General features: G+C 40.9%; 1 protein-coding gene across 2 annotated transcripts in view; it reads right to left on the reverse strand.

Moving 5' to 3' along the window:
- Positions 1–16,872, reverse strand: part of LOC311034802 (kinesin-like protein KIF1C) — a 75,931-nt gene that overhangs the window by 22,803 nt on the left and 36,256 nt on the right. For both annotated transcript variants that reach the window (XM_084042805.1, XM_084042806.1), the window contains 12 exons: positions 16,484–16,549; positions 15,222–15,303; positions 13,980–14,058; positions 13,136–13,281; positions 10,809–10,913; positions 10,189–10,230; positions 9,285–9,412; positions 6,367–6,446; positions 6,061–6,136; positions 4,936–5,015; positions 4,540–4,634; positions 2,566–2,649 (listed from right to left, as the gene is read on the reverse strand). In XM_084042805.1, coding sequence (XP_083898931.1) covers positions 2,566–2,649; positions 4,540–4,634; positions 4,936–5,015; positions 6,061–6,136; positions 6,367–6,446; positions 9,285–9,412; positions 10,189–10,230; positions 10,809–10,913; positions 13,136–13,281; positions 13,980–14,058; positions 15,222–15,303; positions 16,484–16,549 — 1,063 coding nt within the window. The remainder of the gene's footprint in view (positions 1–2,565; positions 2,650–4,539; positions 4,635–4,935; positions 5,016–6,060; positions 6,137–6,366; positions 6,447–9,284; positions 9,413–10,188; positions 10,231–10,808; positions 10,914–13,135; positions 13,282–13,979; positions 14,059–15,221; positions 15,304–16,483; positions 16,550–16,872) is intronic.

The following is a 16,872-nucleotide window of genomic DNA, read 5'->3' on the forward strand; positions in this document are numbered from 1 at the left end:
TCAAATAATTGTAGTGGAGTAAAAGTTCAATATTTGCCTTTGAGATGTAGTGGAGTAGAAGTAAAAGTACAGAAAACTTGAAATACTCCAGTAAAGTAAAAAATACCTAAACATTTTACTTCAGTACAGTATTCGAGTAAATGCCCTTAGTTACTTTACACCACTGACAGACAGACAGACAGATGGAGATAAAATGATTGATAGCAGGGGGTGGAATGGAATTTGCATTCCACTGCAAAAAATATTTACTGAACCAGATGTTACTCTGTGTGTGTGTGTGTGTGTGTGTGTGTGTGTGTGTGTGTGTGTGTGTGTGTGTGTGTGTGTGTGTGTGTGTGTGTGTGTGTGTGTGTGTGTGTGTGTGTGTGTGTGTGTGTGTGTGTGTCACATTCCATCCAGAGGCCCTCTCCTGATGGGGCAACGATGTGTAAAAACTGCACGTCTTGTAGAAGAGAGAAGAAGAACTCTGTCTTATGAGTTATTATCACTTTGATTTATAGACGCTAAGGGTCAAGTGGTTAAACGTTAAAAGTATAAAAGTATTTTCAATCTGTCCTATAATGGGCAGGTTTTCTTTGTGACATTTATACTGTATCTTACGAGGAAGATTTTATATATTTAAATATTTACGTGATCGTAATATGACATATAAATGTAAGGTGGTGCCGTGGATATTCAAACAGGTCAGTGCAGATGTTTGGACTTAAAGCTGTAGGAAATACTTGCCATGAATGTAGTGGTTGCAAAGGTATTAATTGATTGCCCGAGTCCCGTGGTCAGAGTTCTGGTCCGGTTCTGATGAACATTAAGTAGTTCTGTGATTTGGTGGGGGCCGCTCATTAAAAATAAATGTATCAAAAAAAACTAGCGTCATTTGTATTGTTGACCTATTTCTACCATATAGTGCAGGTTTCGTTCAACTTCGACCCCTCTGTCACATGTTACTATTTTTTGTGTCATATATTTTGTGGGTGAGTAGGCGGCCGCGGCGCAGTGATTCTGGACACAAAAAATAGTACCATGTGACAGAGGGGTTGAAGTTGAACACTATATGTATAACACTTTTTTTAAAGTAATTTATTTTTAATGAGCGGCCCCCACCAAATCTACTAATCTACCGGAACTACTTCATATTCATCAGAACCGGACCATAACTCTGACCACACGGGACTCGGGCAATCAATGAATACCTTTACAACCACTACATTCATGGCAGGTAGGTCTTAACCCTTTAAGACCTGAGGCGATTCTTAAAAATGTTTTCTAAATCCTAAAAGTTTTTTTGAAAAAAAGTCAAGATTTTTCAAAAATAGCAGATCTACAAGCTCATATATCTGCTATTTTTGAATAGCCAAAGAAATCTAAAGTGACACAGATGCGTTCCAGGTCTTATTGGGTTAAAGTAATTACATTGTAACTTCATAAATGTGCAGATACCCTGTATACACTTATACTGTATGTAGGTTTGTTTACTGTACAAGGTTGCACATTAAGCTAATCATCTGGGGAAACCCCTGGAGCTTTGGACCCACAGGTTGAGAAGCACTGGCATAGAGAGACAGGAATGGAAGAGTAGAGACAGAGTAGACATGCCTGAGCCTCCAGGTACCTGCTAGTGTTCTCTTATTGACATTTCTGATGTGATTGATGGAACAGAGGGTCACTGATGTGTTTTAAAGGAGAGATCCAGACATGTTCGTTCAGAACGAGATGACGCTGTTTGCTTGTTTCTTATAGACGGCAGGTTCTATGGAAGAAACAAGCAAACAGCGTCATCTCGTTCTGAACGAACGGTGGCTCGTTTGCGACATTCAGTGCATGTTTGAGTATCATGAGACTCCACTATGAGCAGGAGTAGAGAAAAAACTAACTTTGCATCGGTTATATTAGGCGAATTTCAGCCTTCCACACGCCTCCCATTATGCCAACGGAGGGGGTCGCCAGACTGGACAATAGGGGAATCTCTGGAATAACTCAACGGCCCTTTCTACGTTGGTGAGTGATTAGCGACACATCAAAGATAACACTTAACATGTCCGGATCTCTCCTTTAACACTCTCACCGCCAGGCCCGTAGCCTACGGGCCGATAAATCCAACCGTAAAGCGCCGACCCCGTAGCCTACGGGCCGTGGTGCTTTTTCCTTTTTTTTTGAAAATGTTTTTTTTCCGGTAGGGCACATTTCATTGTAACACCACCGGAAACAGAATTAATCGGGATCCGGTTTTGTCGATCCCGTCAGCCCTCGTTCTAATGACGAAACTGAAATTCCTTTTTCTCCGTGTATTTTTTTTCTCCTCGTGATCACTGTTTAACATAAACCGTTCTAACTACAACATGGAGATTCCGTTTGACACGTGGTTTTCACAGCTCGAACCAGGCAGATGTCTGCGATGTTTACAAACAGTGCACGGCTCCATTTTAAGGATTTTAACAAGGTCTATGGTGACGTGAAAAAAACAAAAAACAACAATAAAACGTTGGCACTGGTGAGTACAATATGAGATTAACCTCTGGCGGTCAATGTGTTAATGATAGTACAGTACAGCATTAGTAAAGTATTTACCTTGTTTCAGTATTAGAGGGTCTGTGATTTGTTTTCCATTGACGTACGTCTCTGCTCCAATCAGTGGCTCCAATGTTACCACCACTACACACACACACACACACACACACACACACACACACACACACACACACACACACACACACACACACACACACACACACACACACACACACACACACACACACACACACACACACACACACACACACACTCCAGTTATAAATCAAACAGAAAACACACATTCACAACGTGTCATATTTCTGAGTGTGATGATTCTTTTTTAATTGTGTCTGCAGGGACAGTTTTGACCTCTAGGGGGCGAGGAGGAGGCCTCTGAATGGACAACATTTGGAGATGTGATATTTTTTTAAAAGACGCCACATTTATCAACGGCTGGCCGTTCTTAAAGAGATATTTCACTGTCAAACATGTTTGGGTCATTTTATCATCTACTCAGGCTTCTGTGTTTCACCCAAGACAGTTTTTAAGATGTTTGATTCAGTATTTAGATATATGATATTCATTTTATCAGACCTTCCTATACAAACCCATTGTAACTTCAATCTTCATTTATAACCATGTTAGATTCATTAAAACACACGTCTCTGCTTCTGGTGACTGATATTGTCCTTCTAATGAACGTTAGACTCATTAAAACACACGTCTCTGCTTCTAGTGACTGATATTGTCCTTCTAATGAACGTTAGACTCATTAAAACACACGTCTCTGCTTCTAGTGACTGATATTGTCCTTCTAATGAATGTTAGACTCATTAAAACACATGTCTCTGCTTCTAGTGACTGATATTGTCCTTCTAATGAACGTTAGACTCATTAAAACACACGTCTCTGCTTCTAGTGACTGATATTGTCCTTCTAATGAATGTTAGACTCATTAAAACACACGTCTCTGCTTCTAGTGACTGATATTGTCTTTTTAATGAACGTTAGACTCATTAAAACACACGTCTCTGCTTCTAGTGACTGATATTGTCTTTTTAATGAACGTTAGACTCATTAAAACACATGTCTCTGCTTCTAGTGACTGATATTGTCTTTTTAATGAACGTTAGACTCATTAAAACACACGTCTCTGCTTCTGGTGACTGATATTGTCCTTCTAATGAATGTTAGACTCATTAAAACACACGTCTCTGCTTCTAGTGACTGATATTGAAATGAAAAATCTAATTAAAGGTAGGGTAAGTGATTTACTTTGGTTAAAATAAGTGTTAAATAGCTCTATATTGTGATAGTAATCATTGCTATAGAGTGTTTGTTCAGTAAAAGGAGTCTCCATGTCTCTCCAGCTCTTTATTTAACAAAAAAAATGCATTTTCAGTGCTCTCTGTTGCCACGGGTCTGACCAATCAGAACGTTGACGATGAACACGGACAAAGTCAGGTATAGAGCAGGATCGGATTGGGTCTGACCAATCAGAACGTTGACGGGTCTGACCAATCAGAACGTTGACGGGTCTGACCAATCAGAGCGTTGACGGTGAACACGGACAAAGTCAGGTATAGAGCAGGATCCGCTCTATACCTAAAGGTATAGAGCGGCTAGCGCCGCTAAAAAGTAATTGAAAAAATAAAATACGTCTCTCACGTATTAGAAGGACAATATGTTTGTACATGTTTGAAAGTGAAATATCCCTTTAAGGGCAATTTACGAGCGACATGTGTGTCGCATGGGGGGGGGGGGCAGGGGCACAGGAAACGTGAGTGGGGGATGGATGGATGGATGGAGGGGGGTCGTTGCTATGGAAACGATACCTGTCAGTTTTCCTGGCAAGCTTTTATAGACGAGAGAGAGAGAGAGACATGTCAGAGCACACACACACACACACACACACACACACACACACACACACACACACACACACACACACACACACACACACACACACACACACACACACACACACACACACACACACACACACACACACACACACACACAGTGTGTTACCTTCTCCCTGGTCGTTGGTCTCACTCACAAACACACAGTGGATTTCTTTGATGAACTGACCGGATAACTTTATATCTACATCCTGTTGACCCACCCTGAGAGACAGACAGACAGGCAGGCAGATAGACAGACAGACAGAGAGACAGACAGGCAGAGAGAGAGAGACAGACAGACAGACAGGCAGAGAGACAGACAGACAGACAGACAGAGAGAGAGACAGTGAGATACTGTATAAACCATCTTGTATTAGATGCCATTTTACTGAAACAATAATACAAATTAAGAAATGGACGAATAATCATTAACTCTGAAACACACACACACACACACACACACACACACACACACACACAGACAGACAGACAGACAGACAGACAGACAGACACACACACACACCTGGTGAATCCTTCTTTGATGTAGTACAGCAGACATTCTGACATCAGAGGGTCTTCATTCAAGTTCACCAGGTGAGGGGTCTGAAAGTAATCAATCGATTAATTAATCAATTAATGAGTCAATCAACCAGTCAGTCCCTCAGGGCTCAATGCTTAGTATCTTTTCTGTTTTCTGTCATTGAGGCGAAAGCTTTCGCTGAAAATAGCAGATCTACAAGCTCTGCATTGTGAGCCTGCAGATAGGTTATCTTCAGTGAAAGCTTTCCCCACAGTACAGATGATGGGGGTTTAAGTGTATAATGTTTTGTTAGTTTTTTTTGTCTTTTTTCCCCAGTTTTGTTCCCTTCATTGATCCGATTCCTCATTGATCACACTATCAATCCTTTTCTATTAGTGGTAGTTGTTGGTAAATTGGTTCTCTTTTATTTATGTTCCACAGATAATAAAAGGTAGAACATGTTGTACAACACTGAAGTGATATTATGAACATATGATTACATTCATGCTCCTTATTTTACCGCTATTTAAAAAACAACATTTTTTTCACCCAGTGCCAATTGTCTAAGCTGTAATTTTGGGCGCTACTCTCCCTCTGACATCCTTGGGAGAGCCCAGAACTGAGGTCATGCCTCCTTCAATGCATGAGGAGTGAGCAGGCAGTATAGAGACCAGGATTACTGCATGTTTTTGTGAGGGTACCTACCCTAGGAGACATTAACTACCCTAGGAGACACAGGGAGAACATGCAAACTCCACACAGAAAGGCCCTTTCACCACCCCACCTAGGGTATGGGCACTGATGACGCGGAGGACGCCCCCAGCCTCCCGGCCGGGAATCGAACCCACTTATTTTACCGCTAGTTGACAAGAAACTCATCACAGGTCTAAATCTGTATTTGAAGAACATACATGAGTGTCAGTGATTTGATTTAAATCACATGACATCATGTCTCTCCAGACATGATGCCATGTCAAGTCCTGCTACAATCTATAAGAGAATTGATTAAACCTTGATTTATCATTCTTAATACGTTCAGAATCAGACAGACAGACAGACAGACAGACAGACAGACAGACAGACAGACAGACAGACAGACAGACAGACAGACAGACAGACAGGTCTTACTCCTTTAGGGGAGAAAACTCCCAGAGTTCCTCCATCTTCTTTTATGGACACGCCCATTTCTGCTAACAGATTCTCTCTGAGAGACAGAGAGACATGGTGAGAGAGAGAGAGAGAGAAACACAGAGACAGACAGACAGACAGACAGACAGACAGACAGACAGAGAGAGAGAGAGAGAGAGATTAATGACTGTTTAACTAGATTCTACACACATCTGAATCATCAGACAGACAGGTGGTTAAGCAGACAGACACACAGACAGACAGACAGGTGGTCAGTCAGACACACAGACAGACAGCCTGTCTCACCTCTCCAGTCTGATAGATTCGGTCTTCCTCAGTTTCTCCTCCCAGGTCACGTTCAACTCTGCTATGATCTTCTCTGTCTCCTGCACACGCACACACACACACACACACACACACACACACACACACACACACACACACACACACACACACACACACACACACACACACACACACACACACACACACACACACACACGATGTAATACATTTAAATAACCCAGTTTTTACGGTATAGGTATTTACAGTATTACAGGTCCTTGAGGGGGTTCCAGAGGGTCCACATTGGTTAATATGGTCTGTCACTATGCAGAATAGGCAAGAAGAAAGACTCACGTACCAAGACTTGTTTTATGTCTTAAATCTCACCACATTGTGCTGATACGTAGCATTCACCTATCATATATTATCCACACTAACCTGGATACATCAAATGAACTAGGATTGTAAACTACTAACTAAGTAAGTCAGGGGTCTTCAACGTTTTCAGGCCAAGGACCCCTTGGCTGAGAGCGAGATAAAGCAGGGACCCCCCATTATATATTGTATAAAATATTTATTTTTTCATAGTTGGATTTCATGTTGGATTCATGATAATGTGTATTTCCAGACATTTAACCATGTACTGTACTTAAACAAACCTGACCTTTCACTCTGTGCTTAGTCTGCTCTTTTTTCCCCCTATACCAAACCACTTTGCCAAAAATAGCAGATCTACCAGCGCACAGCGCCTCGCGCTGCGAGGCGCTGTGCGCTGGTAGATCTGCTATTTTTGGCTAAAGTTCTCCTCAGAAAAGGGATGTTTGGGTGAAGTGGTTAATGTAAAAAATCACACAAAGATTTGGCGGACCCCCTGTAGTAACTCTGAGAACCCCCTAGGGGTCCCGGACCCCCTGTTGAAGAGCTCTGAAGTAAGTAATTGTAACAGATTTTTTTCCAGTCTCCAGAACAACGTACTAAAAGTCCTAAGTAATCCTAGTTCCAGAAATATGTTTAATTGGCATCAATCCAAAATGTCTGAGATTTCAATTGACTTCCAAATACATTTTGAGGCGAGGAGTTAAGATCAAACACCCTGACGTGCAAGGTGGTCCATGTTTTCTTTGTCTTTTTTGGCATGTGCATCTCTATATATGTCTTTTTGACAATAATTGGTGGACATCTTGGATCGATGCCAATAAAACATATTTCCGCAGCTAGGATTTCTTCCTCGTAGAAATGATGTATGGTGAAAAAACATTCTGTTACAATAGAGTACAGAAGTCCTGACGTCACTCGTTCATCCCCTGGTTCGTAAAGTAATTTCACGAATAACATTGGTCAGGGTCATCTTAGAATCGTCTCATATAAGAATTGTGGTCCAAAGATAAACAAACTGTCTCGGCGATATTATCAGTTTATAATATATATAGAGAGAGATATTGTCAGGGAGGAGGTTCTGTATCGTTAATGATAGTCAGACACTTATATTTGATACAGTCTGTTTCTGGAGAAAATGTAACTAATTCGGCGGAAGTAACATTATCGTTTTCTCACCGTCAGTTGATGCTTCATATCCATAAGAGTCAAACCACCGGGTCATTTGTTTATTTTTGGAACACAGTTCTTAGTTGACGCGATATTAAACACGTCTATGGGAATTCAGAATGGGGGGGAAAAACCGCGAACTAGGTAGACAAACCTAGGATGTGTAAATTACATCAGACTTCGGTGCTCTATGACTTTGATGTGAAACGCTAGTTTTCCTGGACTATCTGTGCTGCAACAAGATACAGGGTGCACGCCCACCAACACACACAACCTGGGACTTGAGAGACTAGAGAATAAGTATGTTCCATTGTGTTTATGGACAGATATATCGTTGCCTCTTATCTCTATATTTTAACGTTTTGGGTTTTGTTTTTGGTAAATTAACGCCCTACTTGATCACACTACAGTGTCACACAAAAGCATCAAAAAGTAGCAGATCTACAAGCTTGAGCTGAGTATTGGACAAATGAGGTTTCCACCTGACGCTATACTGTATATCATGTTGTGTGAATAAGCAGAAAAAAATAAGTTGCTTCTGAGTCTTTAAAAACCCTCCAAAAATAAAGAATAAAAGAACAACAAAGAACGTTTGAGCAAATTTTCACAGGGAAATAGGACGACCCTTGCACCTGGTGTGACAAATTCTTCTTGGCGCTGAGAACACGCTTGACAAAAACCCAGTTCTAACAACAGGCCAGTTTCCATTCATGTGTGTGTTGTTGTTCAGAGATTCATGAGGGGATTTGCTAACAAGCAGCTCAGTGACGAACGTCACTCACTATTTAAGCTGATGTACAAATTCCTGTCGGGTTTTTTAACGTTTACTTTATTTAACCCATTGAGACCTGAAGCCGATTCTACATGTCTCCTAAATCTCAACAGTTTTCTGAAAAACCTATGTTTCTATATCAGTGGTGCTCAATCTTTTTCATGTCAAGGACCCCCAAAATGATATGTATTTGGCCGCAGACCCCCATCTAAAAATATTTGTTCCAGGGACCCCCCCAGAAGCAAAGACTTGAGTTAAAAATGTTCGCTTTAAAAATATATATATTCAAAGACTTGCACACATTTTCACGATTTTTCAAAAATAGCAGATCTACAAGCTCATAGCGCGGCACTCGGTGCCGCGCTATGAGCTTGTAGATCTGCTATTTTTGAATAGCCCAAAGTGTAAAATAATGCTTTTTAGCTCAAATCTAAAAATGACACAGTTCCAGGTCTTAATGGTTTAAGCTGATGTACAAATTCCTGTCGGGTTTTTAACGTTTACTTTATTTAACAGGTCACATTCCTCTGACTGTGTCGATACGGCAAACCTTTGATACGCTAAATCACAACAGATCGCTCACACGGCCACTTAAATCCTCCGTACTCGGTGTTACACCTACCATCAGTCTCTCTGCAGCCTCCTCCTTACTGATGGTCTCCGTGGCGATAGGCTCCTCCCCTTCCTCTCCGTCCTCGGTGATGTGGTCCGGGTCCGAGCATCCAACACCGTCAGGGGTTAAATCTGAACCTTTAAATGATATATGAAAAAACACCGTCAGGGGTTAAATATGAACCTTTAAATGATATACGAAAAAACACCGTCAGGGGGTCATTAATGGTTATAAACCTCATAACTCCACAAGTATCTGATAATGTATAAAGTCACCATACCAACTTTGATGAAGCAGTGTAGTGTGGTTCTAAAAACGTGTTTTTTTTTTTGTTCATCATTTACGGAAAAGTTAATATATTGGATATAACTGGTTCCTGCCCGGTGACAACAGAGATATATATGTAATGTGTTTTCATTTTGAACATGTTGAAATGGAAAGGAGCATAATGGTTTTGTTGTTGCATGTTCATAGCAGTGTGGTGTTAACTAGTTGTACAAACTCTTGTTTTATTATTGTATTGTTTTATTGGATCTTGTTTAGTCGATACACTTATTAGTTTTATCTCGTGCTCATTTGATTTTGCTATTTTGTCTCATCTGTTTATGAAAGTATGTAGCTGATATATGTTACCTTAGTGCTAGGCATACTCTTAGTGTTGTTTTAGAAGAGAATGCTCTTCAGACTTCTGGTGATCAGTAGTTTTGTTCCCTACCTATGTTGAATGCACTTATTGTAAGTCACTTTGGATAAAAGCGTCTGCTAAATGACTGTAATGTAATGTAATGTAATGTAATGGGCTTTATCTCTCACACACACATATTTCTAATATCTTTATGTTTTGTGGTGTTTTTATTGTGATATGGATCTCTCTTGGGTCTGACATAAAGATGTAATTGAAATACTCTCTTACCTCCTGGATCAGTATTACTGGAGTTCTGTCTGGATCGTTGAGCTGTAACAGTAGAAATGTGAGTCAATGCACACACACACACACACACACACACACACACACACACACACACACACACACACACACACACACACACACACACACACACACACACACACACACACACACACACACACAGGGAAACTCTTTCTTATTGGCTTTTCATGATGTCTTCTTTGGTCGTATTCTGGTTCTTCAATCTTCATGTCATAAAATCGGGGCGTTTTGAGAATATTTAAGGGCGTGTTATTTAAATGACGCTCGGTTTCTGCCGTGACATTTATGAAGGCTGGGACCAAATGTACGCTCAGATCAGCTGTGTAGGATGCGTTGATAAATGTGACTTCGATGTTGGTGTACGGCCGAATATATGGAAAAATATACGCCGGTTTATACGCTGCGTTGATAAATGAGGGCCAGTGTCTTGCTCAAGGACACTTTGACACTAACACATGGGTTCCAGGGATCCAACCAGGAACCTTCTGGTTCCAAGATGGCCGCTCTACCATCTGAGACACTTCTGTCAATACACACACACACACACACACACACACACACACACACACACAGGCGGTCATCACCTGTGGAGGCGGGGCTATGGGAGACTCCGTTGGGTGTGATGATTGACAGCTGTGACTCAGTGGGAGTCCCGCCCCCAACATCACTTGAGCTGTTATTGTTGACTTCTAGAGAGAGATAGAGAGAGAGAGAGAGAGAGAGAGAGAGACAGAGACAGAGAGAGAGAGAGAGAGACAGAGAGAGAGAGACAGAGAGAAGAGATAATTTACATGTAGAACATTTGATTTACCAGTAAATGTTAAACTAGATCTTTTCGACAAGTTGGTTTCACCAGTTATGTTGTACACTTGTGAAGTCTGGGGGTTAGAAAAAATTGAAAGGTTAGAAAAATGACATCTTAACACATTGGGAATTGGGAATACAACCATGGAGTGCCAAAACCGTATATAAACGTTTTTTGAAAAAAAAAAAAAAGAAAAAAAAAAGTTGTTTTTCATTTTTTTTTTTTCCTTCACAGCACCAGGAGATATCATTTTCCGAAGATTTAGACTCCAATCCACTTCCTGGTTAACTTATGACTACAAAAGCCTGTATCTCGGCTCCTCAAAAATGGTTAGAAATCCTGGCACTCAGTGTACTCTGTTTTTAAAAAAACCTGGCACCCCATGTGTTAAATTCCTCAAGTACATAAAAGTAAAAAACAACCACCTGTAATAATATAGTGTATGGAGAGCTGGGGAGGTACCCAATGTGTATTTTAGTTAAAAGGAGACTCATCGGCTATTGGGCTCGGTTGCTCGAAGGAAAAGAGAGCAAATTGAGCCGAATAATGTATGACTGTCTGCTTAACCTGTTTAATACAGGTGTATAAACGTCACCATGGGTTTATCAGGTGAAGCATATACTGGACGACTGTGATATGTCTTACATCTGGCTCACACAGAAATGTAACAACATTGACTGGTTGAAACGAACAGTCGAACAAAGGTTGAAAGATCAGTTTCTGCAAAAGTGGCAAAGTGAACTTAATAATATGACATTTATGTTGAGTACAAACAAGAGTTTAAGTTGGAAACATATCTGCTGTGTGAAAACCAGAAGAATAGACAGGCCATCTGTAACTTCAGGTTGAACAACACAAGAATCCCTGGTAGATATAGAGGTCAGAGTTTCACGTTATGTTTGAGTGTAAAAATACCATCATTATTTGTCTGAAACATAATTTCAGACAAAAATATCTGCCAAGTATTATATAACTCGCCCATCTATGCTGAAACTAATTTCACTACTGCAATCTGACAAGCAAAGAGTTATCTATAAATTAGGTGCTTTTCTGGAAAACGTTCTCCCTCTGTTTAAATAAGGCTTGCCTTTTGCTATGTCTGTATGAATAATATGTAATGTAAATGTATGATATCTGTGCTCCATGTGAACATGGTCGTGAGCTGTAGGGGGTGCGGGAGGGGGCCGCACCCTTAGTTCTGACACTGTGGGGGCTGGGGGCTCGCGCGTGCTCCACATGCACGCACCGTCAGCAGCGGTCTTTAACGCCTTAAAGTTTAAAAACAACAGCCTCTCAAGGTTCGCGCCATCAGTGGCGAGCCGTTCTCAATAGCGTCTACCTGGCTGCTTTGCACAACATTAGGCTACTGGAGAAAAGACACGGACTTGAATTGAATGTGTTACATTCCTCTCACAATGACAGACAACAGTCTCTGCACTGCAGAGTGTGAAGGGGATCACTTAGCAGAGGACCCTGTTCTCTGAGACAAGACAAAGACAAGTTGTCTGATTATTTGAACTATGTGTGGGTGAGTCTATGTAAAGGGCTTTTATATAAAATTAAAAGGAAAATAAAATAATTAATTTGAAACAAAAATAAAAACATGTTGAATACAGTATTTCAACTAGCACTGAGCTGAGTGGCTATGTGCACATGCCTGCGCGCGCACGTGTGCGCGCGCGTGACGTCATAAAATACCGCACCCTTAGTTAAAAAATCCACAGCTCACCACTGGTCGTGAGTTAAATAAATAATGATGATGATGATGATGAGAGGCGTTGTGAGCTTGTAGATCTACTATTTTTGGCAGCGGTATAGGTGTAGAGGGGAAAAGGACCAGGCCATTTAAACAAAAACAGTTTAATCTGAAACGCAATTTTATACAATATAGAGTAGGGGGTCCCTGCTTCATCTCTCTCTCAGCTAGGGGGTCCTCGGCCTGAAAACGTTGAAGACCCCTGAGTTAAACAGTAACTCTCTCATTGTGTTGACAGTGTTGTGTAGTAGGTGTGTAGCAGTAGGTATGTACCTGTGTCCAGCAGTTGTTGTAGACCCTGTGAGAACAGTGTTGTGTTGTGTAGTAGGTGTGTAGCAGTAGGTGTGTACCTGTGTCCAGCAGTTGTTGCAGACCCTGTGAGAACAGCAGATCTCTCAGTCTGTTGACTTCCTCCTTCAGCTCTCGGATCAGTTTGGCGTTTGGATCTTCATTGATCACAGCGTTGCACCGGATCTGTTTGGCACGGTCTGCATACCTATGTACACACAGTCACACACACGCGCGCGCACACACACACACACACACACACACACACACACACACACACACACACACACACACACACACACACACACACACACACACACACACACACACACACACACACACACACACACACACACACACACACACTAAGTTATACTTAGCTGTATGCAGAAAATAGCAGATCTACAAGCTCACACCACGTTGCAGATGCATTGTGAGCTTGTAGATCGGCGGGTGAGCTTGTAGTTGTGTGTGGGTGTGCACGACACCCGCACACAACCAAGCATGAAATGACTTGCCGTAGTTCTATTCTCCACTAGTTTTTATTTGTTGACAAAATTTGAGTTATATTTTTATTCTACATAGCTTAGTTTTTATTTAGTCTTCGTCAGTGAAAAAAAGGTAGTCGCCCGACATATTTCGTCACAGTTTTAGTTAACAAAATGAACACTGCAATCCACAGGCTTCATTCTTCAGGCTAGGCTAGGCTACTACAGCATCAACACCAATGCAACATACAGACAAGATGATGCAGAAAAACGCATACAATTCTAATTCTTCTAATGCCCTGTTTCTGTAGGTTAAACTGCTGTGCCGTCTCTGGCGCCTGAATTTCCTCAGCGGGATCAATACAGGTATCTATCTATCTATCTATCTATTGATTAAATGAATAGATGTATTGATTACCTCAGAGTGCTGAGTGTCTCCTCATAGTTGATATCAGCTGGACTCAGAGCGGCGATCATCGCTGTCCGAGAGTTACCACCTGACACACAAGTTATAGAAATCATGATCAATTGGAGAATCTATTTATTATTCAAGGTCATCATTTCATCATCATGTATCTGCCTGTTGAAACAAACCTAGGTTCATTGTGTACCTGGTATCCTATAGTTTATAAAGTACAGATTATTATATTGATATTATATTGTTTAGACTGATGCTTTACCTGTGATCCTAGTTTACTGAGACACTACACTGTCTCTGTATAAAGAGCGTCTGATAAATACCTAAATTGTAAATAATAAATGTTATGGTTCTTGACGTGAAAGGTTTGAACAGTACGGTATGTATGTTATGACTCTAGGGCATACATGGGCAACTGGCGGCCCGGGGGCCACATGCGGCCCCCACCTTCACTTAATACGGCCCACAGGTTAATATCAGAATAGTGATATATTATTGATTTCAGCTGTTATGATTCCAAACAAGCAAACATGCTTTAATTACTTCAGTCTATATTAGGAGCTTAATGACTAGTATTACATTTCTATTGTCTTTTTTATGTCCAATGTATTTGTATTTAAGGCACTTAATGTGTTAAAAAATAGTACAAAAGAAATCTGGATTCCAATTAAAAAAGTAGCAAAAATAGCCGATCTACAGGCTCAAAACGCGTCGCGCTGAGACGCGTTTTTAGGCCTGTAGATCGGCTATTTTTGCTACTTTTTGTGACATAGTAAATGGCGAAAAAAGTTAAAATATGGAGACACCGTATATGCAATGTGGCCCTCTGGAGTGAGTGTGGAAATATAGTGGCCCTCTCCATCATCAAAGCTGCCCACACCTGCTCTAGGGTGTATTTTCCTGTGTGTTGCCCTATGTCTTGTTCCCTCATTGGTGTGTATGTGAATGAGTTGTGAGGAGTGACTGATTGAGTACCAGCCGGTGTGAATGGATAACTACTACTACTACTACTACTAATAACAATAATAATGAATTGCATTTTTATGGCGCTTTTCTAAGTACTCAAACTTACTGAAAGCACTTCATGGTTCATTCATTCATACATTGGGAACTACTAGGTGGAAGCTGCTGGTGATTGGCTCCTGTGACCAGAGGCTCGCCTATAAAGCCCTTCTGACCACAGACATATAAAGGCTGGGTCCTAACAATGTACTGATGTTGTGATGAGGAGAGGAAACATACCCAGATTCTCCTTCAGCAGCCAGGTGAGAACTGAGTCTCTGTAGGGAATGAAATCACCTCTACGTTTCCTCTTACTGCTCTGCTGTTAGAGGAGAGGAGAGGAGAGGAGAGGAGAGGAGAGGGCAGGAGAGGGCAGGAGAGGAGAGATGAAAATAGAAGTTCAATATTATACTGTGAGGAACTGGAGCCAGAAATTCCATCCACTCTCATTGTATGTACATTAGGCATGCAACGCGATCGCGATGCAAAAAATAGCCAGAAGAAAAAGTTAAACTTGCAGAGTGACACATTACTTTACCTGAGTTACATCTTCTGATAGTTGTATTTGAATGTTGACATTAAATAATTAGCGCGAGCGTGAACAAATCTAAATACAGCGTGGAGCGCCGCTGCTAGTAAACACACGTTGAAACGCTAGGATAAAGATACCAAGGATTGGACAGTGATGTCACTGTTATGCAACACAGAGGTAGCACGGACGTACGCCATTATGTTTGATGGTCTTTGTAAGAGAATTGATAAAGAGTTTTCAGTCAATGTATTGAAAAGAACATAAGAGAAAACACAGCATTGTAAAAAAAAAAAAAAAATGTGTTTAAAAAGTCGTGAACAATCGTATGGTGAACCTAGTATAGTGATTTGAATCGTATCGTGAGATGAGTGAATCGCCACATGCCTACTGTACGTCTCAAAAAGATATATATTTTAACGTGATGTTTAGTCTTGGTCTCCGTTTTACTTGAATTCATCAAGTATTGTTTTATTCTGTTGGATTCTTCATTCACTTTATGAGGAAGGAGGTCACAGAGAATATTCCATGACTTTTCAAAGGTTCAGTAAAATCACCGTTTTTGCTGGCAAGGAGACCGGAGACGGATGAATGAATGAATTTGTTCCTTGAGACAATGAACTCATTCACTGCAGTCAATGAGTTCATTGTCTCAGCAGCAGATATGAACAGTAAACACATGTGAAGGTGTCAGGAGTGTGTTTACATTAAACAGGTTTAACAGCTTCTGGAAGACCACGAATACACTTATGAACACAATAACCTACTGTACATATCTGCCCCATAGGGCAGACTTCTGGTGATAAGTAGTTTCGTTACCTACCTATGTTGAATGCACTTGAATGCACTTATTGTAAGTCGCTTTGGATAAAAGCGTCTGCTAAATGACTGTAATGTAATGTAATGTAATGTAATGTAATGTAATGTAATGTAGGGCTGATATGAAGCTACAGTACCACTGTAGTCATCTTACCATCTCTGCCAGAGCTGATATGACCTTCCCCAGTGTGGTCAGAGACTTGTTGATGTTTGCTCCTTCCTATAAGCACACACACACACACACACACACACACACACACACACACACACACACACACACACACACACACACACACACACACACAGTAGGTTTAGGTTTACGTCTACATTGTCTAGTTAGGAGCTACTTTTACCAGTAAAATGTTTCTTTCTCTAACATTGTCATATGAAGGACCCCCACATTGATCATGTTATTTGGCCACAAAACCCCATAAGCCAGGGACCCCCATAAGCAAAGATTTGTCAATGTAAATCAACATTTTTCTAAAGTAGCTGATCTATAGAATAGATTGGCAAATGTTCAAATAGACAAATAATAAAATG

Source organism: Gymnoscopelus microlampas, assembly GCF_963454915.1.
Source record: "Gymnoscopelus microlampas genome assembly, chromosome: 19".
NCBI classification, from domain to species: Eukaryota; Metazoa; Chordata; class Actinopteri; order Myctophiformes; family Myctophidae; genus Gymnoscopelus; species Gymnoscopelus microlampas.